A 25,622-nucleotide genomic window follows, 5' to 3' on the forward strand; every position below is an offset into this window, starting at 1 on the left:
TGGCTCTGTTGGTCTGTCGGCCTTCGTCCTACGTAGCAGGGCGCGCGCGGCCGCGATGAGCTGGGACCTGCTGCTCTGGCTGCTGGCGCTGTGCGCGCTGCTCGCTCTCGTGGTGCAGCTGCTACGCTTCCTGCGGGCCGACGGCGACCTGACCCTGCTGTGGGCCGAGTGGCAGGGGCGACGCCCAGGTGAGGACCAGCAGCCGCCTTTCCGGAGTGGGAGGCCGGGCTTCGTGCGGTCCGATTTCCGCTGCCTTTGCGTCCCTCGCGAAGGGTGGCGTGGAGCTTCCGGGAAGCGAGGCTGCGTTTTTCCCCGGGGCTGCGGTTCGGGGAGGAAGGGGCCGGGGCCTTTTGTCTTCTGTCCTGGTCCACATGGACTTCCCTGGTTGCCAGCGTAAGAGAGCATTGTGGGGCGCCCACAGATCTCAGAATTCTCAACCCCGCTCCCAGGGATTCAGATGCAGCGTGGGAGGACAATACTTTGAGAAAGTGCGTTCGTAAAGGTGACTCCTTTTGAGGCTACTTTGTGCGGTTGTTTATCTGCCATTTCTCACTCTACTCAGAGTAGCGAAATTAAATTTGAGGTAATCCAGAATCACCCACATACCTGCTTACTCATTGGGATAAAAGTATAACCATAGAAAGAACTGGATTGGCGTTTTGCCTGGAGGAAGATCATTACTGGCATACTAAAAGGCGTTCTGCCTGTCTCACTTTTATCTTTGCCCTGCTTAATATTTGATGGTCGTTTACTAAACGCATTCTATGCGCTAAGCACTGGGCTAGGCCCTTTTCACACATGACAGGTCACCTTTTCAGTGACTCTTAAGCTTATTTTCCAGATAGGGAAACTAATGCTCAGAGAAATTTAATAGACTGCCCAGAGCTAGGCTTTGGATCTGTAAGGGCCAGGAGGAAAGTGGGATTTCCCTGGACCTAGTTTCCTGTATGAAACTATCCAAATTATGTGAGGAGGTTTGCTTGGAAGTGATAACTAGTATGCTTTAAAAATGGAGCCAGGCATATACCCTGAGAAAACCATAATTCAAAAAGAGACATGTACCCCAATGTTCGTTGCAGTACTAGCCAGGACATGGAAGCAACCTAAATGTCCATTGTCAGATGAATAGATAAAGAAGATGTGGCACATATATGCAATGGAATGTTACTCAGTCATAAAAAGGAACGAAACTGAGTTATTTGTAATGAGGTGGATGGACCTAGAGTCTGTCATACAGGGTGAAGTAAGTCAGAAAGAGAAAAACAAATACCGTATGCTAACGCACATATATGGAATCTAAATAAAAGGTAATGATGAACCTAGTGGCAGGGCAGGAATAGAGATGCAGATATAGAGAACGGACTGTAGGACACGGCGTGGCGGTGGGGGGGCGAGGCAGGGTTGGGAAGCTGGGACGAAGTGAGAGAGTAGCACTGACATATATACCTTACCAAATGTAAAATAGGTAGCTGGTGGGAAGCTGCTGCATAGCACAGGGAGATCAGTTCAATGTTTTGTGATGACCTAGAGGGGTGGGATAAGGAGGGTGGGAGGGAGGCTCAAGAGGGAGAGGATATGGGGATATATGTATACATATGGCTGATTCACTTTGTTGTACTGCAGAAACTAACACAACAGTGTAAAGCAATTATACTCCATTAAAACTGTTAAAAAAAAAAAACCCAAAAACTGGAGCCAGGGAGGGAAGAGGAGCCATATCACTTACACAGGGGTGAGAATTGGTTCTTGGGGACAGAAAAAATTCTTAGATGGTACAATGTTTTATGCCCCTTCAAAGCTCATCTCTACCCAACAAAATATTATTCCTTAGTATTTCATTTTTCTTCTTGGGTTTTTGGGGGGTATAGCATGTGTAGGGCTGACATTGAGTTCATGGAAAATACATAACACGTGTGCAAGATCAGGGCTACAGAACTACGGTAAATAGATGGCTGTGATTGGTAGACTTTCTCATAGTCATTTGCTCCATCTCAACAGATGGAATGCATGTGCCTATTGGCTGCTTTGTGGATGTTTGTGTTTGATCCCCAGTGCTTTTGTGTTAAATTGGACTTTGAGAATTCCATAAAAATATCTTATATTTTATTATTCTATACAAGTTATTCAACTGATAATGTCAAGTGCTGAAAAGGAAAAATGTTGACAATATCTGGCAGCTAGTTAAATGAAAAGTTATTTTAACATATCAAGTAAAAGTTAAGGTGGCTAAAGGTAATTTTTAAGAAATTCATTTAGTTTTTTCAGTGTCTTTTGCTGGAAAAGTATCAGTTTTGAAGGGTTTTTTAATACATTTAATTACTTTTCTATTATTATGTAGCTGTATAATTTGCCAATTTACATATGTAATATAATACATTACAATTTAAGTAAATACATTACAAGTTATTTAGCAAAATAACTTTTGTAAGTTTACAGTTGTAAAGTTAAATGTTAATAGCTTTTAAATTTTAACTTAATTTTTAAATTTCACCATTCTTAAACCTGCATTGACTGAAGAGTAAACTTTATAGAACTCCTTTTATGTATAAAGCAAGATAGATATATGTAAATACATAAGCAGATGTACAGTATATCTGTGAAATTAAAATGTCTTGGAGGAGTTATTAGGAAAAAATGACTAAAAAGACATTTAGGGGGTGGGGGTGAGGTGATAATGAAAAAAAGTTAAAGGAACATGAAGATAGACTCAAGTTCCCAAAACAGCTCAGCCTGCAAAGATGGGTAGACTCTTTGAAGGTTAAAAAAAAATTATCCTCTTTTTCTTCTCTATAGGTTTATTACTTTTTGTCACTTTAAAAAATAGACAATATACTCACGTAAGGCAAATTTTAAAAATACAAAGGGATGTATGGTGACAAGTAAAGCTCTCTTCCACCCTTGTCTCCCAGCCACCCAGTATGCCTCTTTGGAGGCAACCACCATTTCCTGCCTTTTATGTATCCTTCTGGAGATAGTCTCTGCATTTCCAAGCATGTATCTCACATGGTGAAATTTAAGAGTGACTAATTTTAGTTATTGCATGTAGATGCAGAAAAATCCATGGCACCAGTCCAGAGTAGGAAAAGTCTCAACAGCAGCACATGTGAGGAAGACTCAGATTTTAGTTGGCCGTAACCTCAATGTGAGTCAACTGTGAAGTGCCAGAAAAGATTAGGCAATCCTGGGAGATGTTTAGTGTCTGATGGAACAAACTGCAAACAACAGCAGGTGTCTTCTGAATACCTGCTTGTGTTGGCCTCTGTGCTGGGCACTGGGGACACAGCAGTGACTGAGCCAGCCACTGCCTGGGCCCTCACGGAGCCTCCCTTCTGAGGGACAAGGGAAGCGATTTAGTCATGTCACCTTGCTCTGAACTGTCCAGACCCCATGGGAATCCTGTGTCCTGCTCTGGCCAGCTCCTTTCAGTAGGAACATTGACCAGCTGGAGCTTGTGCAGAGGGTATGAGCAGAAGAGTGAGGAAATCGGATGCCATGTCATCTGAGGGAAGGTAGCAGAAATTGGAGGTGTTTAGCCTTAGAGAAGCAAGAGATGAAAGGACGTAGGGAGGACATAACAGCTGTCTTCAAATAAATGAGACACTGTCATGTGCAAAACAGGCTTGATTTATTCTTCCTGACACCACAAGGCAGAACTGCTGCCAATGGCTGCTGGTCCATAGAAGTTAAAAAGTTATCAGTATAAGAAAGAATCCCTGAACCCCTTAAATGATTAGACTTGCCTTAAAAAGGAACCGGTGCCTCAGAGATAACTAGCTTACTCTTCCTGTGAGGAAATTAAGTAGCTCCTAGTCAACAGCCTGAGGGGAGAATTCTGAAACTGGGTTGAGGGTTGAACTCTAAGTGTCCTTCCAACTCCAAGAATCTGCTTTCAGAAGCTCTTTAGGGGAGGCCAGTTATGTATGCCAGATTCTGTTGAATTGTTAAACAAAAGTTGGTGCTGAATAAAAAAGTTTTCTTCTCCAGAGTGGGAAGAAGGGTGCCAGAACTGCAGGTGTACTAAGGTAAATGTTAGCCTGCGGGTTTTCATTGTTGCCTTTAAATAATGTTTGCATATTGGTATACAAATGAAGAAATCTTTGTTAGTTCTGTGCTAGTTAGTAAATAGTTACAAACAAATTATATTCACCTTGGAGTCTTGTGTATTAAAGAACTTTGGAACAATGAGTCGTCAATGAATGACTATCTGAATATACATTCTGCTATTCCTGATAAAGTCCTTCAGGAAGGTTGCTCAGTTGAGCCTTTCCACAAAAGTACATCAGATGTGGGAGTTCCCTGGTGGTCTAGTGGTTAGGACTTGGAGCTTTCACTGCCATGGCCCAGGTTAGGGAACTGAGATCCTTCAAGCTGCAGCCAAAAGAAAAAAAAGTACATCAGATGATAGGAAAGCATTGTAGCCAAGACACAGTATTTGGGATGTTTCTGTCCTTACTTCAGATATTTACATGACACCTCTTTCCTGAGGACATTTTCTTGAATGGCTAAGATAGTTGGGTTCTAAGATATTGATCTTATTAAAACATGTTCAGTGTAGGCTAGTGATCAGAGTGTGGGCTTACGAGCTAGATATACCTGGACTCCTATGCTAGTTCTGCCAGGGTTCTTGGGTGTTTATTCAACAGTGATTTATGGAGTGCTTTCTCTATGCGAGTCTCTGTGCAATGCACTGAGGACACAGCAATGAATAAGGGAGTCATGGTTCTAGCCTTAAGGAAATTTACAGTCTAGTGCTGTAAATTAATCTCTGTAAACCTCAGTTTCCTTTTCTATAAAACTGAGATAATTCTTGTTTCATAAGGTCCTTGTGAGGGTTTTCATATGGTAATATGTTTAAGCACATAGGAAGCAATGAAAAAATGTTAAGCCATTAAAGTTAGTAACCCCATTGCCCCTGGCTGGAGAAATAACAACATACAATGTGTTTTGCTGCCAAAAAGTCCATTTGTTAATCAATTTTAGCAACAATTACAGTTGACATTTTATTAAGCACTGAGTATGTGTCACACACTGCTCTGAGTGCTTTACATGTTTTGACTCATTTCTCTCAACAGTCCTATGAAGGACTGTTCAGTTTTCCAGGTTTGGAAAATTAAGGCACCGAGTTCTCACATGGGAGCATTTCATTGCTGTGTGTGACACAGCTGGAACTTGAGCGGATAGTCTCCAGAGCTCGTACTGATTACCCGCCAGTTAGGTTTTAGAATTGTTTGACTAAAACAGTAAACTAGTTTCCTGATTTTAACTTTTCTCATCTAAAATCAGCAATGTGTATCTTAAATAAAACCTTGTTTGCTATTTTTGATAAATAACACATTTTAATAAACAAGGCACACAGGAACACTTAACTACAGTGACTCTACGGATTCAGATGGACGGTGGCTATCGTGTGCTTCAGTGCAAATAAGTTTTTCACTGGAGAATAAACCGCTCATCATTGCTTTATTTTACATTTTTACAATCTTTAACAAGATGATACTTGGGCAAGCAGAGTACATTTCATTGCTCATATGTATTTCTTCTTGGGTGAACTACTAGATTCTTCTAAGATGAAAGCTCAGGCATTTGGGGGGCACTAAAAACCTTTAGTTGATAGGCATCAGATATGATTGACAAATGGGGAAAACATGACTTTAAAAATCCAGGGTGATTTTACCATACCCTAGAGTAGAACTTGGTATATTCAGATTTGCAAGAAATTAGAATAATAGAATTGAAAACTGGATGGGACTTTCAGTGATCATCTTATCTGAATCCCTCATTTATGAATAAGGAAAGTGAGAATGTGAATCCAGATACTTTCTATTTACTTACCCTTACTTTTCTTGATCAAATATACAGATAAATAGAGTCTTAGAGTCAGACCATGGAGTTATACCTTGAAGTAAAGTCTGGAAAACTCACCAAGAGTCTAGAATACACAAAATAACATGTTGATAACTGCTACTAATATGATTTGTAGCACTAAGTAGGAAGTGTTTTCTTCGGATATTTAATTAAAAAAAAGTTAAACCACTTTATTGAGGTATGATTATAAGAAACTGTCCATATTTAATGTATACAACTGGATGAGTTTGGGGATAAGTATACACCTGTGAGACCATCACCACAATCAAGGCTGTAAACATAGGATATTTAAATTTTTAAGCGCCACACATTATGTCTTCATATTCAGTGATATTGTTTAAAACTACTTTTTTCCTTTGGTTAATCTTTGATTTATGGATGTAACCCATAGCTTATTTTCTCCCCTCAATCCCCACTCCTTTTTCAATAGAATGGGAGCTGACTGATATGGTGGTGTGGGTGACTGGAGCATCAAGTGGGATTGGTGAAGAGCTGGCTTACCAGCTGTCCAAATTAGGGGTTTCTCTTGTGCTGTCATCCAGAAGAGTGCATGAGCTGGAAAGGGTGAAAAGAAGATGCCTTGGTAAGTAAATCTAAAAGAGCAGCAGTGCTTCCTAGAAGTAAATCAGAACCCAAAGTCAAAATTTGGGAATTTTAGAGAGAAGAGGGGGATTCTCCTGGGCAGTGGACTCTGTTTCCAAATGCTCTACGTGCTTTGATCCAAGTCCTCTTCCTTTTGTCATCTCTTAGTTAGCTGGCCTGGCCTTTTTCTTCTCTTTTTCTGCCACATTTCTACTTTTGTTTTTGACACTGGTTCTTAGCATTAGGGAGTGACCATCAATTCTCTCAAATGCTAGTGGATTTTTACTGACCAAATAAATGTCTTACGTTTTTGTCTTAAAGAAAGAACAGTTTGGTTCTTATGTATGATATACATGTATGTAACCAGAGAAATTTAATTGACATTTTGGTAAAACATCAGATATTAAAATCACAGGAAATGGTATAAGACTTTTGTTACCAGGAATAAACAGGAATAGAGTTAAATTTTTTTGCGGGGGGGCATGCCACACATGTGGGATCTTAGTTCCCGGACCAGGGATCGTACCCATGCCACTTTGCAGTGGAAGCACGGAGTCTTAATCACTGGACCACTAGGGAAGTCTCGGAATAGAATTAAGTTTGAAAAATGCAGCTTGAGGTAATATTTTTCATATATATAGGACAACAATGTTTTTGTCGGTTTGGGTTTTGGTGTAGTTATGTTCACAGTGAAAGCAGCCTCAAGTAATAAAGTTATTATTTCTCATGGGACATTTAGTATCTACACTGAAATAATTTTGAATTTTCCAGTAGACCATTTTTTGGGTCATTTACCTGTCATTCTTTAAAAATCTTTCTTTCACTTTGCTGATGGAACTAACCACCCAGAAACAGAGTTAGTTGCCAAGGCTACAAGCCCTCTTTCACGATATTGCTTTCAAAGGCTTCTTGTGTTTTTGAACTGGGCCATTTCTTAATGGCAGTTGCTCCTCCTCTGTTGAGACTTGCACTGGCAGAAATGAACCATAACAGCATTTCTTAGCTGGAGTAAGGCCTTTTCCTTTTGTCAGATCATTAGTACAAACTATTTCCTTTAAAAAACAGTTACTGTTTCACAATTTACTCCTTTGCCCATTAAGCCTTTACACCTCTTGTTTTCTCTACTTACTTGTTTTTCTTATTGAAACACAACCTTGTTGTATTTCAAGGTTATTCAAGGAAATTAGTTTCATTTGCCCTTTTGATGAACGGAAATAGAAAGGGCCATTACAGCACAACTTGTTTCTTGGTTGCGAATTTCAGGATTGTATCCTTTTCCTTGTTTGCCTCCTAGAAACCTTAGCCTCTGGAAGGAAGCTTCTGTGTGTCATGGGACTGGAGGACTCAACTTATTGATTTTCAGCATAAAATTTTAAAAAATGTGTTTAAAAATCAAGTAGTGAACCTATCATATAACAGTTGTACAGATGTACCTCTGTACTTATAAAGAAATTGCTCTAAAATTTTTGCTTTTTTTAGTTTGTAATATAATCTTGATTTCTTCCAGAGTCTGTTCCAATATTAGGCTGTATATATTCAAGCTGAAGAGAGGAATTCTACTTCCTGTGTACCCAGCTTTTTGTCCGATAATATGTTGCCATATCACCACCAGTCCTCTTCTTGGTCACTGAAAAGAACCTCATCCACAGGGCCACCCAGAAACGAGTTCATTGCCAAATGTGGTTGTAGGGTGGGTGTTAAATGTTAATGTAAATAGCACATGACTTCCACATTAATTTTTAAGTGTCTTTATTTAGAGAACGGCAATTTGAAAGGAAAAGATATACTCATTTTGCCCCTTGACCTGACTAACAGAAGTTCCCATGAAATGGCTACCAAAGCGGTTCTCCAGGAGTTTGGCAAAGTAAGTAGCATTTTGAGTGCATGAATCTTGCTTTGAAGTAGCTACAAAAGAGATTCCCATCTATGGTGCTGTCATTCAAAGGGCTTTAGGCAAATGGGTTCATGCAGTGTGATGAAGGCCCATGAGTTGGGCCTCTTAATCTCTGAGTCTGTGGCTTTATGTAATTAGAACTTTTCCTCCCTTAACAAATACTAACTCCTTCATGTAGAAAAGAAGCTAAAAATCCACTGTGCCTATTATTTTTGTGACACATTATTTTCCATAAAAAGTCATTTAAGTTGAGAATTTAGTTCCATAGGTGAATTCTGATTTTCATTTTATCTTTTTGATTGCTGACTTCTGGAAATATACCATCCTGTTCCATTGATTCATCAAGTTAACAATATAACCAGCCATCCCTGGGAATTCCAACAATACATTTACAGGTCATCTCTAAAGTGCCTCTTTTCTGATTTTCTTTAATTAGATTGACATTCTGGTCAACAATGGTGGAGTATCCCAGCGTTCTTTGTGTGTGGACACCAGCCTGGACGTCTACAAGGAGCTAATAGAGGTTAACTACTTAGGGACGGTGTCCTTGACAAAGTGTGTTCTGCCTCACATGATTGAGAGGAAGCAAGGAAAAATTGTTACTGTGACTAGCCTCCTGGGTATTATATCTGCACCCCTTTCTGCTGGATATTGTGCCAGCAAACATGCTCTTCAGGTAAGGCTGCCAAAACTGAACTCGGATAGAACTGACCTGAATGTGTATATGGGGCATATGGCCTTCACTGCAAGAGATCAACGGAACTGGGTAGTGATGTATGGAGACACAGAGAGACCCAAGGAGATCTCGGGTAGAAGACTTACCCAGAAGATGCTAAAAAAGACTTGAGCCTTACATGCCTCTTCCTAATTTAGCAAACATGTCTTGAGCACCTACACTGTGTCGTGCACTGTAACAGGTCCTGGGAGTATAAAGATGATAAGATATGATATGATCCCTGCCCTTGAAAACTGTATAGTCTAGTTGACATGTCACCCTTTACCTTATCCTCATTTCTAACACATCTTCATGGCAAATTTGGGGTCTACTCCTTGTTTCTTCTACACACATTTCAGGATGTACTTGTCCTCATTTCTGTGACTTCTTTTTCCTTCCCCATTGTTGTTGGTGTTTATTTTACCTGAATTTCTAAATGTACATGCATGTCAGATGTAGGAACTGCCCACTGAATGATGAGCCCTGCATTTCATATCCCTACTGGGACTAGCCTTGACTCTGTTTACTCTGATTTCATTGGAAGAAGAAAATCTAGTTAAGGCAGAGTCTCCGAGAAAGCTTAATTTGGCTTGCATAATTTATGAGATGTGAATATTAGAAACGAATGAATTTTTAATGTTGGCTTAAGAGTGGATAAGAAATGTTACTAAAGTATAACATGGAGCAAATTAAATCGTAAAGCCAGTAGGAGAAGAATGATTAAGAAAGACAAATGATTTATAATTAATGCTGTTGAAGGTCAGTTTAAGTAGAATGTTTCACTGTTGGAATAATGAGATGCAATAGTTGAATGGTCATCAGTTTCATGAAAATTTGAAGCTTTGGTTCCTTAGGATCCTCTTTCTGCTGTGAAGAGCAGACAGTTGCAGAGTGATGAAATGAAATACGGGAGTGATGATTTCCTCATATTTGGTAATGGGGTATCATTTACTTCCTGCAGAGCAGTTGGGCAAGTCTCAGGCAGGCAGATGAGGGAAGTTGGCCACCCCATCTGTTTCACACTTAGTATCTCATAAGACATACAGGATGCTTTCAGTCAAACACAATATGAGTTGTCTGGCCTGCCCTCCAAGACTCACTGTTTTATTTTTGGATTTGATCATCTGATACCATGTGGCAGATTGAGACTCCGGTTATACCAGTAGCTGAACACTGAGACCAGGAGGCTCTTTTTGAAGAGCACATTTCCTTCCCCGATACCCAGCAAGCTAGAGAGTGAACTTATTTGTCATTCAGAGGTTCACACACTATACTAGATGTGATTTCAAACAAGGAGAGGTTTTCGTGTCTGGTGTATTGGCTTTCATGGTGTCCTCTCCCCTCTTTTGCTTACAGTGGCAGAAGGTTAAGGGTGCAGGAGTTCATTCATGAAACCTTTTTTCCTGTCCATCAGTCAGGCACTGTATTAGTCTCTGACAGCGTGAACCCTCAAAGACCCTGTGTTTGTTAGGCATCAGCATTAAAGGCTGGTAACTGTTTGATGTTATTGGATCATAAATGAATGTACCCTGGGTTAGCTGCTTAGGCTTTTCAATTAATTCAGTTTATCACATTGTAGTCTTGGAATATTTCCTGATTTAGAGAGGAGATGAAGGGATGTAGATGTTTACTCCCTATTTGGTTTAGAAATGGGCGGTATCTTTTTTTTTTTTTTTTGGGCAGTATCTTTTAAGTCTAGAGGGTCCAGCTTGTTTTTACAAAAGCCATTGAGTAAGCAATCATATTACATTTTTAACTAGCCGTGTACTCTCTTACTACCCCCAAAATATAAATCTTTGCTGAAACTAATTATCTATTCAAATAGTAATTGAAAAGGTTGAACTGCTCTTCTATGATAGTTTCGGTTTAGTACTAATCCCCGCTTGCTCCCCCTTGCCCCAACATCTGCACTTTAGGCCACTTTGAGGGAGAAAAAGAAACCCAGCCTCAGTGATGCTCAATGGAGAACATGCAACCCTTTTGGAGTGGGGAGCTGGCGGCGACTGGGTGGGAGGGTGTATCAGACTCTCCAGGGGTAATCTCTCACTTATTCAGTGCTAAATCACTGGTGGCACGAGCTGCCACTGCCAATGCGGGGATGAACTATTCATACCTGGAAAGAGCTGAGAATGCCTCTTCTAGATTGCCTTCAGTCTTACACTTAAAAATGCCTCATCTTGCGTAATTACATTTCCTATCCTTTACTCAGGCATTTCAGAACATATTTTCTGCTGCTGTTGTCCTTCATAAAAAGTTGAAGAGGGGCTTCCCTGGTGGCGCAGTGGTTGAGAGTCCGCCTGCCAATGCAGGGGACATGGGTTCGTGCCCCGGTCCGGGAAGATCCCACATGCCGCGGAGCGGCTGGGCCCATGAGCCATGGCCGCTGAGCCTGCACGTCCGGAGCCTGTGCTCCGCAACGGGAGAGGCCACAGCAGTGAGAGGCCTGCGTATCGCAAAGAAAAAAGAAAAAAAAAAAGTTGAAGAAAAGTAATTCCATGCTATTAGTAAACATGAGATATGTGTCTGTATTTAATTTTACTTGCTTTTTTTGCCTTTTAGGGGTTTTTTAATACCCTCCGAATTGAACTTGCTACATACCCAGGTATAATAGTTTCTAACATTTGCCCAGGACCTGTGCAATCAAATATTGTGAAGAATGCCCTAACTGAAGAAGTCACCAAGGTAAAAATTTCTAGTTGGGGAATAATTTGAATGCTTTAGTAGTTATACACTGGCATCATATCACTATGCCTCAGGGTTTTCATGTTAGAATTGCTTATGAACTCTTTACAGAACTTAACTCAGCATTAGGAAAATGGTTAAGGTTAGCTGTAAGGGCTTTGGCATCCAGTTTTAATAAAAGCTAAAGAAATTACTAAGATACTGCTAATAAGTAATCCACTATTAGGTGCGCTATCAGTATTTTAAAAACCCAGTTTTAATCAATTCACAAATTATAGCAACACTGAAAGGTTCTGTGTGGCTGAATTTTGGTACATTAAATCTTACTGGGATTTTAAAAAGGGATTATGGTGAAGGAGCTTAGAAAAAAGCTTGTTGAGTTTTACTAATTTTAGGTTAGCCTCACCCAGGCCTGTGCTTCCCTCAGCTCATAGATTACACATGTGATCTATCAAATGAATAGTGAATGTCTCATGAAGAATCCAATATCACTCACTAATACAAAAATCCCTCTAAAGGACATGAAATTTTCCTTCTTCTCCACTAATGTTTCTACTGAGATATAAGTCTCTATATGCTTCTATGTAAATGTTTACATATACAGTTTACATTTTCTGTGGAGGCACTATGGTAAAATAGAAAAAGCACTCTTATAGGAATCAAGGGACTTGGAATATAGAACTGGCTGCTACTAAATGATCTGTGTGAGCACAGATAAGTTACTGCCTTTCTGGGCCTCAGTTTATTTGTAGAATGGTAGTGGGTTAACTAGAGTAGCAGTACCAGATTTGTTCAATACCAAGAAACCGCTTTTATCTTCTTCCTCCATTTCATCCTCATGGACTCCATATTTTATAGAATTTCACTTGCTAAATGTATGTATTAATAATTTAAAATTTTTTACTAAGTGACATGGAATTATCATTAAGTACTTTAAGACGGTACAATTCTAATTAAAAGCAGAGAACTTTTACCTTGTAGTTAGCCTGCACAATCTTATCTGGTTAAGTGTATGAATTCCATTAGGCTTTTTGGAATATTACAAATAGCTTATAGGCACCCATTAGTACCTGTGGGGACTCCTAAGGGGCATGAGGCCACTTTAAAGGAGTCACTCAACTAGATGTCTTCTGGGTCCTTTCTAGCCTAAAAGTTCTGTGAGATAACTTGGATAAATACACATCCCTCACTAATTTTTCAAAATTTTCTTAGACTACAGGCAGCAATGCAGATCAGTCCCACAAGATGGCAGCCAGTCGTTGTGTGCAGCTGATGTTAATCAGCATGGCCAATGATTTGAAGGAAGTTTGGATCGCGGATCAGCCTTTTTTGTTAATGGCATATTTGTGGCAGTATATGCCAACCTGGGCTTGGTGGATAACCGACAAATTAGGGAAGAAAAGGATTGAGAACTTTAAGAATGGTGTGGTAAGACCGATTTATACATTTCTGAATACATATCCATCTTGTAGGAAAGTATGACATCTTCTAGTGCTTGAAAACTAACCTTCCACCAACCTCATGATATAAATAAAAAAGGTATAGAAAGTTTTCCATTCCCCCATGCATATCTGTTGGTTTACTATAAATTACTACTGGTCTTGGAGAAAGTTTTCTACGAGGTAAAATCAAATCAAGGATTGCCATTTTTTCTTCTATACTTACTGTTTGGCTAGTGTATGGGCCAAAATGCTTTTTCTCTACCATGTGTCCCCACAAACTCCAACCCATCTTACTACAAGTGTCACCTCCTTGGGTTGATACCTGGCCTCCCCTCCCATTTCTCCCCAGGACTTGGTGTACCTCAGCCCTGTGCCTACCTCTGTCAAAGCACTTCCACACTATTAAAAGAGATGCACTCTTACATGTAGTGCTGGTTCCTTTGACTTTGTTCCAGAAGCACTTTGCACATCTGAGATGTGTCTAGGAAAATACGCTGATCGCTCATTCTTTCAGCACTCATTCTTCCAGAAAAGTAAGGCATGTTATAAACTATTTCTGAGAAAATTGTGACCGTCAAGAGTTTAATGTATAAACAGCACAGGATATGTAATGAGTTAAGCTAAAAATTATAGATCATATAGATATGATTATGCAAAGAAGCATTATTTCTGTGGATGGTTTTTACTGTTAAAGTATTTCTTTCAGTGATTACTACCTTCTTTTAGAAATGTTAGCAGGGATTGTATATAAGGAGAATTATAAAATGGGATCATACCATTTGTATCATTATATAACCTACCACTATTTAAGCAATCACAAATTGTTAGACATTTGTTCCAGCTTTTTGCAGGACGGTGAAAATGAATTAGTGAAAAAAGCAAAAAACAAAAGAAAACAAAATACTTAAAGAGACTTAAAGGTTATAAAACTTTCAATATGCACTAACATGTCTAGAGCTTGAAAAATCATGTAGGGGGCTATTCATTTTCTACTAACTAGTTTGCTTTGGGCCAAAACATTTGTAAGTGTTTTGGTAACATTAAGTCCCAACACTGGGACTTGGTAGTGTGGGATGGTTCCGAAGGTAGAGCTTCATCAAATATTACATCTGAGTTTGAAATTTAGAGGACAGCAGATATAGTGGCATTGTGCCCAGTGATGGATAAGAGTTGAGAGGGAAAGGCCACCTTACTAAAGAGGTGACACAGCATCCTGGTTAAGAGCATGGAGCCTGGTGCCTGTCTACCTAGGTTGAAATTCCAGCTCTACCCCATACTCGTCCCATGACCCCAGGCCAAGTTACTTCTCTCTCAGTCTCCCCATCTACAAAATGGAGACTACTGATACCACCTAGTCATAGGATTGTTATGGGGAGTAAATGAGTTAGTATGTGGAAAGCTCTTAAAATATAGCGTGGAGTGTTATGATTGTTAAGTATTAGCTGTTAATGCTTTTGTTTTGATGGCAGGAGGATATTCAGCAAACAGATAGTAAAGATCAAAGAGTTAAATAATATGGCAGAGAGAGAATGCATTATAGAAATAATTGTTTCAGAGGGCAAAGAAGAACTAGGGACTAGAGTTTCAGTCCCAGTGTAGCAGCTGTTCTTTCAGGAATGTCCATAAGAAGGATTTTTTTTTGTTTACAGAATACCTAACTGTAAGATATAAACATCACTCAGTAAATCTAGGCACTTCATTACATCTCACATTTGCTAAAAATAATGACCTCTCTCTTCCTACCAACATCTTTAAAATATTGCTTATTACGTGGTCTTACTGCTTTATCACTTTATGATAAACTGGGCATCCTTTCATTTCCCAAAACCATTTCTGAGATATACCTTATTCTTTACACAAAACCCTAGAAACTTTTAAAAGTTGTTCCTCTTTTTTTTTTTTTTACTTAATTCTCTCCTCCTTGCTTCTTTCCTCCCCACTGTTATTTTGTATTGTATATATCCATCTCCTTACTGAAATTTGTTTATAAGCATCTAAGTTAAGAGATGCCAGTATTATCCCAAACTAAATGTACTTGTTGATAATACTTGAATTTGTTTCTGTCATTTAAGCTAGGAACATTATGTCTGGAACTTTGTTTTGATGAATTGTTATTAATTTTAGGCATAAAGAATTGCATTGAATTTTGTGTTATAATTTATGTCTTATTTAGTGCAAATTCTTGAAAGTGGTAAATGGATATCTTCCCAAATGAAATGTCACCTCTTAGAGACTGAGTTGCTTTGTTTTACTCTTTAAGCAATGTACTCAAAGTCCACAAAAGATTTTGAAGTTGTCTGTCAATTATTTTAATTCTAAAGACACTGTTCTTTGTATTTATTAAGGCAAGTCAGTGTAGGTATGACATGCTGATCCAGAAGAGTAATAATAGAAATTTCAGCATTTATGAAATGGCATAGTCAAATGCTAACAAATGACAGGGAAATAACTATGCTAAGCCCATTAGAGATATTTTTGTGTAGATCGATCTAGAATTTTGGCTATGATTTTTATTCTGACTTAAGCATTTGCCCAGGTTTTATAAGGATTCTCAACAGTGAATCATAATGATATAGCTCCTCAAAACAGAAGGAATTAATTGTCGAAAACCGGGGTAGAAAAGACTGATTCATGTTTCTGTCATTCTGTTATAGGATGCAGATTCCTCTTATTTTAAAATCTGGAAGACAAAATATCAGTGAAGGAGTACTTGCATTTTTCAAGCCAATGGAAAGAGAAACGGAAAACATAACAACAGCAATTTTCTTATGCACTGAAGACTTATTTGTGATTTTACTTCTTAATAGATACAACTCTCCTTTCAACGTGTAATAAATGAGATTGCCAGGAGTCTTGCAATAAGGGTATTAATACACACTACATTCCTGGATTAAAGAGCATTTTAACATACTCTAGCATGTATGCTTAAAATCTAGGTTAGCAGAATGCCAACCAAAGAATTACAGTAATCCATTTAGCATAAATGCATGGAATATTACATGAAGCAGAGTGCTGGGGAATGGGCAGATATAAAGAAGTGTCTGAAATGGCATGCTTCCAAGGTGCTTACATTCTCTTGGAAGAGTTGACAGGTACAAATGACTGGAATTTGAAGCTGTAGGTAGGACTCATAGCAGCCATAATTTATTAAAAATCTATTATATGTCATTTGCTATACTGAGGTGCTTTGTAATTAGTTAATTCACTTATTTCTCATAACAGCCCTCTAAGGTAGGTGGTATTATCCACCTTAATAGATGAAGAAAGAAATGCCCAAAGCAAGTAGGTGTTACTTTCCCAAGGTCACAGAGCTCGTAAGGGGTAAAGCCTGGGTTAAACTCAGCTCAGGAAGATTCCATTGGCAACTTCTTATTATCATTAATTTTACTTTAATCTTTAGCACCTTATAGTAGAAAACATGCATAGGCCATAATAGAAGGGAGAAGAACAGGGGAAGAAAAACATGGTTCTTACGTATAAGCAGTTCACAGTTTACCTATAGACAAGGTAACACCCATAAAATAACTGGAATAGTTGGTGGAGAAGTTGGAGACCACCCTGGTGGCTATCTTTGGGAAATGGGGAAGGTGTAAATGGTGGAGTGATACCATGAGGTACAGCAAGTAAAAGCAATGGAATAAATGCATACATGGCAAGATGGATATATCCTAGAAGCACGGTGATGAGTGAAGAAAGTAAATGATGACTGTAACAATTCTGTTTAATATACTTAAATTTATGTGCACAGAAGATAGTGCTCATTTTGTCCACAGGGGATCCCAGATAATGGAATTATTAAACACAGGCTTGAAAATTATGTTTGGTATATTTAAAGATATAAAACACAAGATTAAGAATCTCAGCAGCAACCTAAGTGTCCACTGATGAATAAAGAAGATGTTGTGTATTTATATACAATGTAATATTACTCAGCCATTAAAAAAAGAAATCTTGCCACTTGATACAACATGGATGGATCTAGAGGGTATTATGCTAAGTGAAATATGTCAAAGAAAAATACCACATGATCTCACTAATATGTGTAATTAAAAAAAAAGAAAACAAGGGCTTCCCTGGTGGCGCACTGGTTGAGTCCGCCTGCCGATGCAGGGGACATGGGTTCATGCCCCGGTCCGGGAAGATCCCACATGCCACGGAGCGGCTGGGCCTGTGAGCCATGGCCACTGAGCCTGCACGTCCGGAGCCTGTTCTCCGCAACGGGAGAGGCCACAACAGTGAGAGGCCTGCGTACCGCAAAAAAAAGAAAACAGACACACAGCCACAGAGAAAACATGGGTGATTATTGTGGGGTAGGGGGCAAAATAGGTGAAGGGGATTAAGAGGAAAAAGCCTCCAGTTATAAACCCCTGTGGGTTTGTTCCTATTGTCTGTTGTTTCTCTTGGATTTGGCTCATGTTGTCTTATCTCCTCAGGTGCTTTATTTTAGATGGTCCAACATAAATATGAAAAATTATAAAAATAACTTAAAAGATCCAGAGACGATGTACATTTGCTCTGGGTATTAGCTAGATACACTACAAATCCAGGGTCACCTTAATCCAGTTTTAGGGATTGAAAAGATTGAAAATGTATCTATTTTTTTTGTTCACCCTCTTTCTTTGGAGAGCCCTGGACTCCATTTTTTAACCCTCTAACTTAGTAGCAAGTCTGCCAAAAGTGTTATCTTCTCAGCCACCTCTTCCTTAATTGGCAAATATTCCTAGAAGAAAAGCAGCTCAAATGCTGAGCTCAGGTCTCTTAAGTTTCATTTTGCCTTGGATCTTGGTTGGTGATACAATTCTTCACTGTCTTCTTGGTTCTCTGATACCTTTGAACAGACTTAAAAATATTATTTTGCCCAGCTCTCCTAATTCTCTGTGAGATGTCTCATGTGAATTACCTAGGCAGTACTAAGGTAGAAGTCAGAAAAGCTGGTATTAGGGCAAGTTCAATCAGGTCAGATATTTTGAATATGTGAGACGGAGATAAATAGTTACATATACAGGTTCAGTGCTAAGAAGAGAGGTTGAGTACATGTATTTGAACATCATCGACTTATTGATATTTTAGGTCTTGGGAGTGAATGAGAATTGTCTGTGGTGAAATGTAGAGTAAGAAGAGGGGGCCTGAACCAGTTGTTAAGAAATTCCAAAATTTAGATGTCAGGTAGAAAAGGAAAAGCAGCAAAGGTGATTGAGAAGGAGTAGTCAGGGAGACAGGAAGAAAATGAAGATAATGTAGTGTCAGGGAAGCCCAAAAGAAAAAAATTCAAGGAGTTGTCAAATGTGTCAAATGCTACTTAGAGAACAAATAAGACGAGAATATGAAAGTAACTATAGTTGACTCTCGAATAGTGCTGGGGTTTTAAGCTGCATATAATTTAGAGTGGGCCCTCTGTATCCGTGGTTCCTCCTTATCTGTGGATTCAATCGACTTTGTATCTTATTATTTACTACTGAAAAAAATCCATGTACAAGTGGACCTGCACAGTTCAAACCCACGTTGTTCAAGGGCCAGCTGTAGTTGGTTTGACAGTATGAAGGTAAACAATGACTTTAATAAAAACTTTCCTTATCTGGGGGGATAGTAGAGATGGAATCCAGACTGGAATGTTTTGACAAGTGAATGAAGATGAGGAAACTTGGCCATGAAAAGAAATGGAGGGACATGGCGGTAGTTTGAGAAAAATTCATGGTAAAGGGAAAGCATGGCTTGGCACTATTACTGAAAATCTTTAAACAACTTAAGATGCCCACTATTTGGGGGACAGTCTAATAATTTGTCATATCTATCAATGTTATACAGTCATTAAAACTGATAACTAGTGTTTTTAATGATATGAGAAAATTTCCCTAGGTGACAAAAAGGTATATATATGTAATTTTCCAGCTAATAAATCTGTTACATAAATCATAAGCCTGAGATCTGAACTCAGATGTAACACCAAACCCTATCTTATTAACTATACTATATTGCTTCCCCCAAAATGACTTAACACACGAATCTCGTGAATTCATTAATTGAAATTAGTCCAAAAAGCTATCCTTTAACACTGCTGTATTGAACTGTTCCACTTAATAAAGGAGCAATAGTAATAAAAACCTAATTGGTACATTTCAAATAATTTCAGTCATTACTAAAGAGAATGTATTACTGTACTACCTACTCAGGAGGCTACTACAGATTAAATAACGGGTACTACAGACGGAAATAAATAAGGTGTAGAGGAAATTCATGTCCCAAATGATGCGGATTCATTGTTCATCCTCCTTATAAGTACCTGTAAAAAGTTCTAAGCAGCAAAAGAGTGAAAATAAAAGCCTGATCACATTATGAAAAATTTTCTCCCATCTCTTTCTGCCTTTAGTTCAAACACCTTAAGACACTAGTAACTGGTAGTCCTACCGGATAAGTCGTTCTTCAGAAGCAGTATATTCAGTTGAAAAGAAATGCATGAGGAGCCAGATCTACAGAATGGCCTCTAACAGTCATAATCAGATTACCTTAATGTTGCTGATCCTGTGAGTATTCACATGATGAATGGGATGACCTTTTCCTTTCAAACATATCAAAAGGATACTTGGAAAAAAAAAGAAAGATTTTTTTGGAAGAGATTTTATTGAAAAATTTTAAGGTTTCTGAATTGAAGTATATGAAAAGAAAATGAATAGATTATATGGAAACAGACCGTGTTAAATATTAAAATAAAATAGCACAAAGTTTGAAAATACTATAAAATTTAATATTTCAAATAAATATATATACATTATGTAACCTTCAGTAGGATCCATTATCTTGACTTAAAAACACTGATATGTGTATCTTTTAAGCATGTAAAAATTACATAGTTGTTGACTAAGGCCAGTCACTTATACATTTAAGAAAGCATTAAAAAATTCATATTATCTTACACAAATGTTTTATATTTACCAAAGCCTACCACACTCAATAGGGCACAAATATTGGCCAACTAATTTTAACTTTTATGTTAGACATAAAGTTGTTGTTTTAAACCATTAAGATACCTAAGAGAATCAACTTTATAGAGCTTAGCTTTTCTTAGGCATCTGACTTGTGGGAGGAGAGAGAGAAGTCCAGTGAAGTTATGAGGAATCATATTGTTAATTTTCTAGACATCTCATTTGCTCACAATACAAGTTAAAATGGGTTCTAAAACAAATGTATATGGAGAGGTTTTGAAGAATAAATTGGATATCCCAGGGGAGGATCAGCCGCTTGTACTGTAAGATTTCTTAAAAGTAGTGGATGAGCTTGTATACTATAACGTTCCTCATCATCATTGGTGGCATAAAGCAATTCCCATGAAAGATTGGCCCACTGACCTCTAACAGCTTCAGCATTTAACTTCCCAACTTGGATCAATAATTCTTGAAGGGTAAGTACTCTCCCAGTGTAAACTCCCTGTAAAGAATAAACGAGGTGGGAGGGAAAGCAAAAGAAAAGAGATTATATTCAGGCCTTTATTTATAAAATTAGAGAAAAATTCCATTGTAGTTAGGCAAACTTAAACAGAAAGTAGTGTATCAAAATGTACACGAGTTGCTTGTCTTCAGAATCAAGAATCACATCTATCTGATTGCTCTCCAAATAAGTGCAAGAGAAAAAAATTTCCTGATAGCCACTGCACTCACTTCTCTTTACTTTCCTCTCTATTCCCTCATCTCATCTGGCCTCAGCAATGCATAAGTCATAAATACTAGTCAGTGAACAATCATCCAATAGGCTCTTTTCAAAAGCAGCTTTATTGAGATATAATTCACATTCCATATAATTTACTGATGTGAAATATATAATTCAATGACTTTTTAGTATGTTCAGATACGTACAACTATCTCCACAACTGCAGAATATTTTCATGACCTCAAAAAGAAACCTCGTACTCTTTAGCTATTATCCTCCTATCCCTTAATTTCCCCAGTCATTAGCAACCACTAATATATTTTCTAATCTAATGTATTGATTTGCCTCATCTTGGAAATTTTACATGAATGGAATCATGTGTTTTTTTGTGACTGGCTTTAATTCAGCGTGTTTTCAAGGTTGATTCATGTTGTAGCATGTATCAAGTAAATTCACTCCTTTTTATGGCCAAATAATATTCCATTGAATGAATATACCACTATTTGTTTATTCATTCATCAGTTGATGGACAGTTGGGTGTGTCCATCTTTCAGCAATTATGAATAATGCTGCTATATTTGAATTTTCATGTGGATTTATGTTTTCATTTATCTTGGGTATATAGGAGTGGAATTACTGGATCATATGGTAACTCTATGTCTAGTTGAGAAAATGCCAGAATGTTTTCCGAAGTGGTAGTACCATTTATATTTCTGCCAGCACTGTATCAGAGTTCCAATTTCTCCATATCCTCACCAACGCTTATTATCTAACTTTTTGATTTTAGACATCCTACTATGAAGTGATGTCATTGTGGTTTTGACTTGCATTTTGCTGATGATGAATGATGTTGAGCATCTTTTCACGTGCTTATTGTTCCATTTGTATATTTCCTTTGAAGAAATGTCTATACAATCCTTTGTTATTTTTAAATTGGGTTAAGTTATGCTATTTATGGTCTAGCCCTCTAGTATATTTTTCATTTAGTTCTTTTTTATAATTTCTATCTCTATTGATATTCTTTCTCTATTTGATGTCAGAGTGTCATCATACCTTCCTTTACCTCCCTTTTTAAATTGAAATATAATTGACATATTAGTTTCATGTGTACAACATGATTCAATATTTGGATATATTGTGAAATAATCACAATAAGTCTAATTAACATCCATCACTTCTTGAGATGAGAACTTTTATGATCTACTCTCTTAGCAATGTAACAATATACAATCACTATTATTAACCACACTGTGCATTGCATCCCCAGGTCTTATTTATTTTGTAACTGGAAGTTTGTACCTTTACCAATTGCACCCACTCCCACCCTCTGGCAACCACCAATCTTTTCTCTGTGTCTGTGAGTTTGGTTTTTTTCTTTTTAATTTTTTAGATCCCACAGATAAGTGAGATCAAATGATATTTATCTTTGTCTGACTTATTTCACTTAGCATAATACCCTTAAGGTTTATCCATTTTGTCACCAATGGCAAGATTTCCTTTTTTATGGATGAATAATATTCCTGTGTGTGTGTGTGTGTGTGTGTGTGTGTGTGTATTTTCTTTATCCATACATCTGTAGGTATACGGGTTATTTCCATGACTTTGCTATTAAAAATAATGCTGCATTGAACATGGGGGTACAGGTATGGTTCTGAATTAGTATTTTCATTTCCTTTGAATAAACATTAAAAATTGAAATTGCTGGATCATATGGTAGTTCTGTTTTTAATTTTCTGAGGAACATCCATATTGTTTTCCAGAGTGGCTGCATTAATTTACATTCCCTTTCTCCACATCTTAGCCAACACTTGTTATTTCCTGTCTTTTTAATAAGAGCCATTCTAACAGGTTATGAGGTGATAGTGGTTTTGATTTGCATTTCCCTCATGATTAGTGATGTTGAGAACCTTTTCATGTCCCTGTTGGCAAACTGTGTATCTTCTTTGGAAAAATTCATATTCAGTCTACTCATATCCCCTGCCCATTTTAAAATCAGGTTTTTTTTTTTGCTATTGAGTTATATGAGTTCTTTATATGTTTTAAAACATAATAACCCCTTATTAGATATATGTTTTACAAATATTTCTCCCACTTTGTAGATTGTCTTTTCGTTTTGTTGATGATTTCCTTTGCTGTGCTGAATGAAGCTTTTTATTTTTAAATTTAATTTTTTTTTTTTTTTCTGAGCCACACAGCATGTAAGATCTTAGTTCCCCAACCAGGGATCAAACCTGTGCCCCTGCAGTGGAAATGCAGAGTCTTAACCACTGGACTGCCAGGGAAGTCCCTGAATGAAGCTTTTAAGTTTGAAGTAATCCCACTTGTTTATTTTTGCTTTTGTTGTCAAATCCAAAAAATCATTACCAAGACCGATGTCAAGGAGCTACCACCTATGTTTTCCTCTAGGAGTTTTATGGTTTCAGGTCTTACATTTAAGTCTTTAATCCATTTTGAGTTAACGTTTGTGTATAGTGTTAAGACAGTGGCCCAGTTTTCATAACATCATTTATTGAAGAGACCATCTTTCCCCCATTGCATATTATTGGCTCTTTTGTCATAAATTAATTGACCATATATATGTGTGTTTATTTCTGGGCTCTCTATTCTGTTCCATTGACCTATGTGTCTGTTTTTATGCCAATACCATACTGTTTTGATTACTATGGCTTTGTAATATAGTTTGAAATCAGGAAGCATGATGCCTCCAGTTTTGCTTTCTCAAGATTGCTTTAGCTATTTGGGATCTTCTGTGGATCCATACAAAGTTTAGGATTGTTTATTCTATTTCTGTGAAAAATGCCATTGGAATTTTGACAGGGATTGCACTGCATCTGTAGACTGCTTTGGGTGGTATGGACATCTTAACAATGTTAATTCTTCCAACCCATGAGCATGGAATATCTTTCCATTTATTTGTGTCTTCAATTTCTTTCATCGATGCCTTATAGTTTTTAGTGTCTTTCACATTCTTTTAAAAGTTTACTCCTAGGTCTTCCTAACTTGCCTTTCTGATAGTTCATTATTAGTATGTAGAAATGCAACATATTTCTGTATATTAAGTTTGTATACTGCAACTTTACCAAATTCATGTATGAGTTCTAGTAGTTTTTTGGTGGTGTCATCAGGATTTTCTATGTATACTATCACATCATCTGCAAACAGTGACAGTTTTACTTCTATCTTTCCAGTTTCGATTCCTTTAATTTCTTTCTCTTTTCTGGTTGCTGTGGCTAGGACTTTCAATACTATGTTGAATAAAAGTGGTGAGAGTGGAAATCCTTGTCATGTTCCTTATCTTAGAGGAAGTACTTTCAGCTCTTCACCCCTGAGTATGATGTTAGCTGTAGGCTTCTTATATATGGCCTTTATTACGTTGAGGTATGTTCCCTTTATACCCACTCTGTTAAAGAGTTTTATCATAAGTCGTTGTTGAATTTTGTCAAAAGCTTTTTCTGCATCTATTGAGATGATATGATTTTTTTAAAAATTGAAGTATAGTTGATTTACAATGTTGTGTAAGTTTCAGGTGTACAGCAAAGTGATTCAGTTATACATATTCATAAATACATATATATAATATATTCCTTTTCAGATTCTTTTCCATTATAGGTTATTACAAGATATTGAATATAGTTCCCTGTGTGATATAGTAGGTCCTTTTTGTTTATCTATTTTACATATAGTAGTGTGTATCTGTTAATCCAAACTCCTAATTTATCCCTCCTCCCCTTTCCTCTTTGGTAAAAATAAGTTTGTTTTCTATGTCTGTGCATCTATTTCTGTTTTGTAAGTAAGTTCATTTGTATTATTATTTTAGATTCCACATATAAGTGATATGATACTTGTCTTTCTCTGTCGGACTTACTTCATTTAGTATGATAATCTCTAGGTCCAAACATATTGCTGCAAATGGCGTTATTTCATTCTTTTTATGGTTAAGTAATATTCCACTGTGTGTATATATCTATGTATGTATGTGTGTTATGTATATATATGTGTGTGTGTGTAAATTGGGTTGGCCAGAAAGTTCGTTTGGGTTTTCCCATAACATCTTACAGACAAACCTGAACAAACTTTTTGGCCAACCCAATATATACTACATCTTCTTTATCCATTCATCTGTCGATGGACATTTAGGTTGCTTCCATGTCTTGGCTATTATAATAGTGCTGTTATGAACAGTGGGGTGCATGCACCTTTTTGAATTAGAGTTTTTGTATTTTCCAGATATATGCCCAGGAGTGGGATTGATGGATCATATGGTAACTCTAGTTTTAGTTTATTAAGGAATTTCTATATTGTTCTCCATAGTAACTGCACCAGTTTACATTCCCACCAACAGTGTAAGAGGGTTCCATTTTCTCCACAACCTGTCCAGCATTTATTGTTTGTAGACTTTTTGATGATGACCATTTTGACTGGTGTGAGGTGATATCTCACTGTAGTTTTGATTTGCATTTTTCTAAAAATTAGCAGTGTTGAGCATCTTTTCATGTGCCAGTTGGCATCTGTAGGTCTTCTTTGGAGAAATGTCTATTTAGGTCTTCTGCCCATTTTTTGATTGGGTTGTTTGGTTTTTTAATATTGAGCTGTGTGAGTTTGCATATTTTGGAAATTAAACCCTTGTCGGTCTCATTGTTTTGCAAACATTTTCTCCCAAACCATAGGTTGCCTTTTAGTTTTGTTTATGGTTTTCTTTGAGTGAAAAAGCTTTTAAGTTTAATTAGGTCCCATTTGTTTATTTTCCTTTCATTTCCATTGTTCTAGGAGACAGATCCAAAAAATTTGCTGTGATTTATCT

At 37.6% G+C, this 25,622-nt stretch overlaps 2 protein-coding genes across 6 annotated transcripts in view; one reads left to right on the forward strand and one right to left on the reverse strand.

Annotated features, from left to right (window-relative positions):
* Nucleotides 1-6: 6 nt before the first annotated feature.
* DHRS7 (dehydrogenase/reductase 7) lies at nucleotides 7-16,059 on the forward strand. 2 transcript variants are annotated; one of them, XM_024731494.1, is made up of 7 exons: nucleotides 7-188; nucleotides 6,296-6,448; nucleotides 8,205-8,311; nucleotides 8,778-9,017; nucleotides 11,616-11,738; nucleotides 12,951-13,166; nucleotides 15,835-16,059. In XM_024731494.1, the coding sequence occupies exons 1-7, from the start codon at nucleotides 56-58 to the stop codon at nucleotides 15,880-15,882; spliced, it is 1,020 nt and encodes a 339-aa protein (XP_024587262.1). In that variant the 5' UTR covers nucleotides 7-55; the 3' UTR covers nucleotides 15,883-16,059. The 2 variants fall into 2 exon arrangements, with proteins under 2 accessions (XP_024587262.1, XP_024587261.1); XM_024731493.1 differs by lacking the exon at nucleotides 15,835-16,059 and having other exon boundaries at nucleotides 12,951-13,235.
* A 1,325-nt stretch (nucleotides 16,060-17,384) lies between these two features.
* The window catches only part of PCNX4 (pecanex 4), a 44,753-nt gene continuing 36,515 nt past the window's right edge, over nucleotides 17,385-25,622 (reverse strand). For all 4 annotated transcript variants that reach the window (XM_024731458.1, XM_024731459.1, XM_024731457.1 and 1 more), the window contains one exon: nucleotides 17,385-20,602. In XM_024731458.1, the coding sequence (XP_024587226.1) occupies nucleotides 20,351-20,602 (252 nt within the window). In that variant the 3' untranslated portion in view covers nucleotides 17,385-20,350. The remainder of the gene's footprint in view (nucleotides 20,603-25,622) is intronic.

The sequence above is a fragment of the Neophocaena asiaeorientalis genome, unplaced genomic scaffold (genome assembly GCF_003031525.2).
Source record: "Neophocaena asiaeorientalis asiaeorientalis breed wild unplaced genomic scaffold, Neophocaena_asiaeorientalis_V1.1 scaffold603, whole genome shotgun sequence".
Taxonomy (NCBI): domain Eukaryota; kingdom Metazoa; phylum Chordata; class Mammalia; order Artiodactyla; family Phocoenidae; genus Neophocaena; species Neophocaena asiaeorientalis.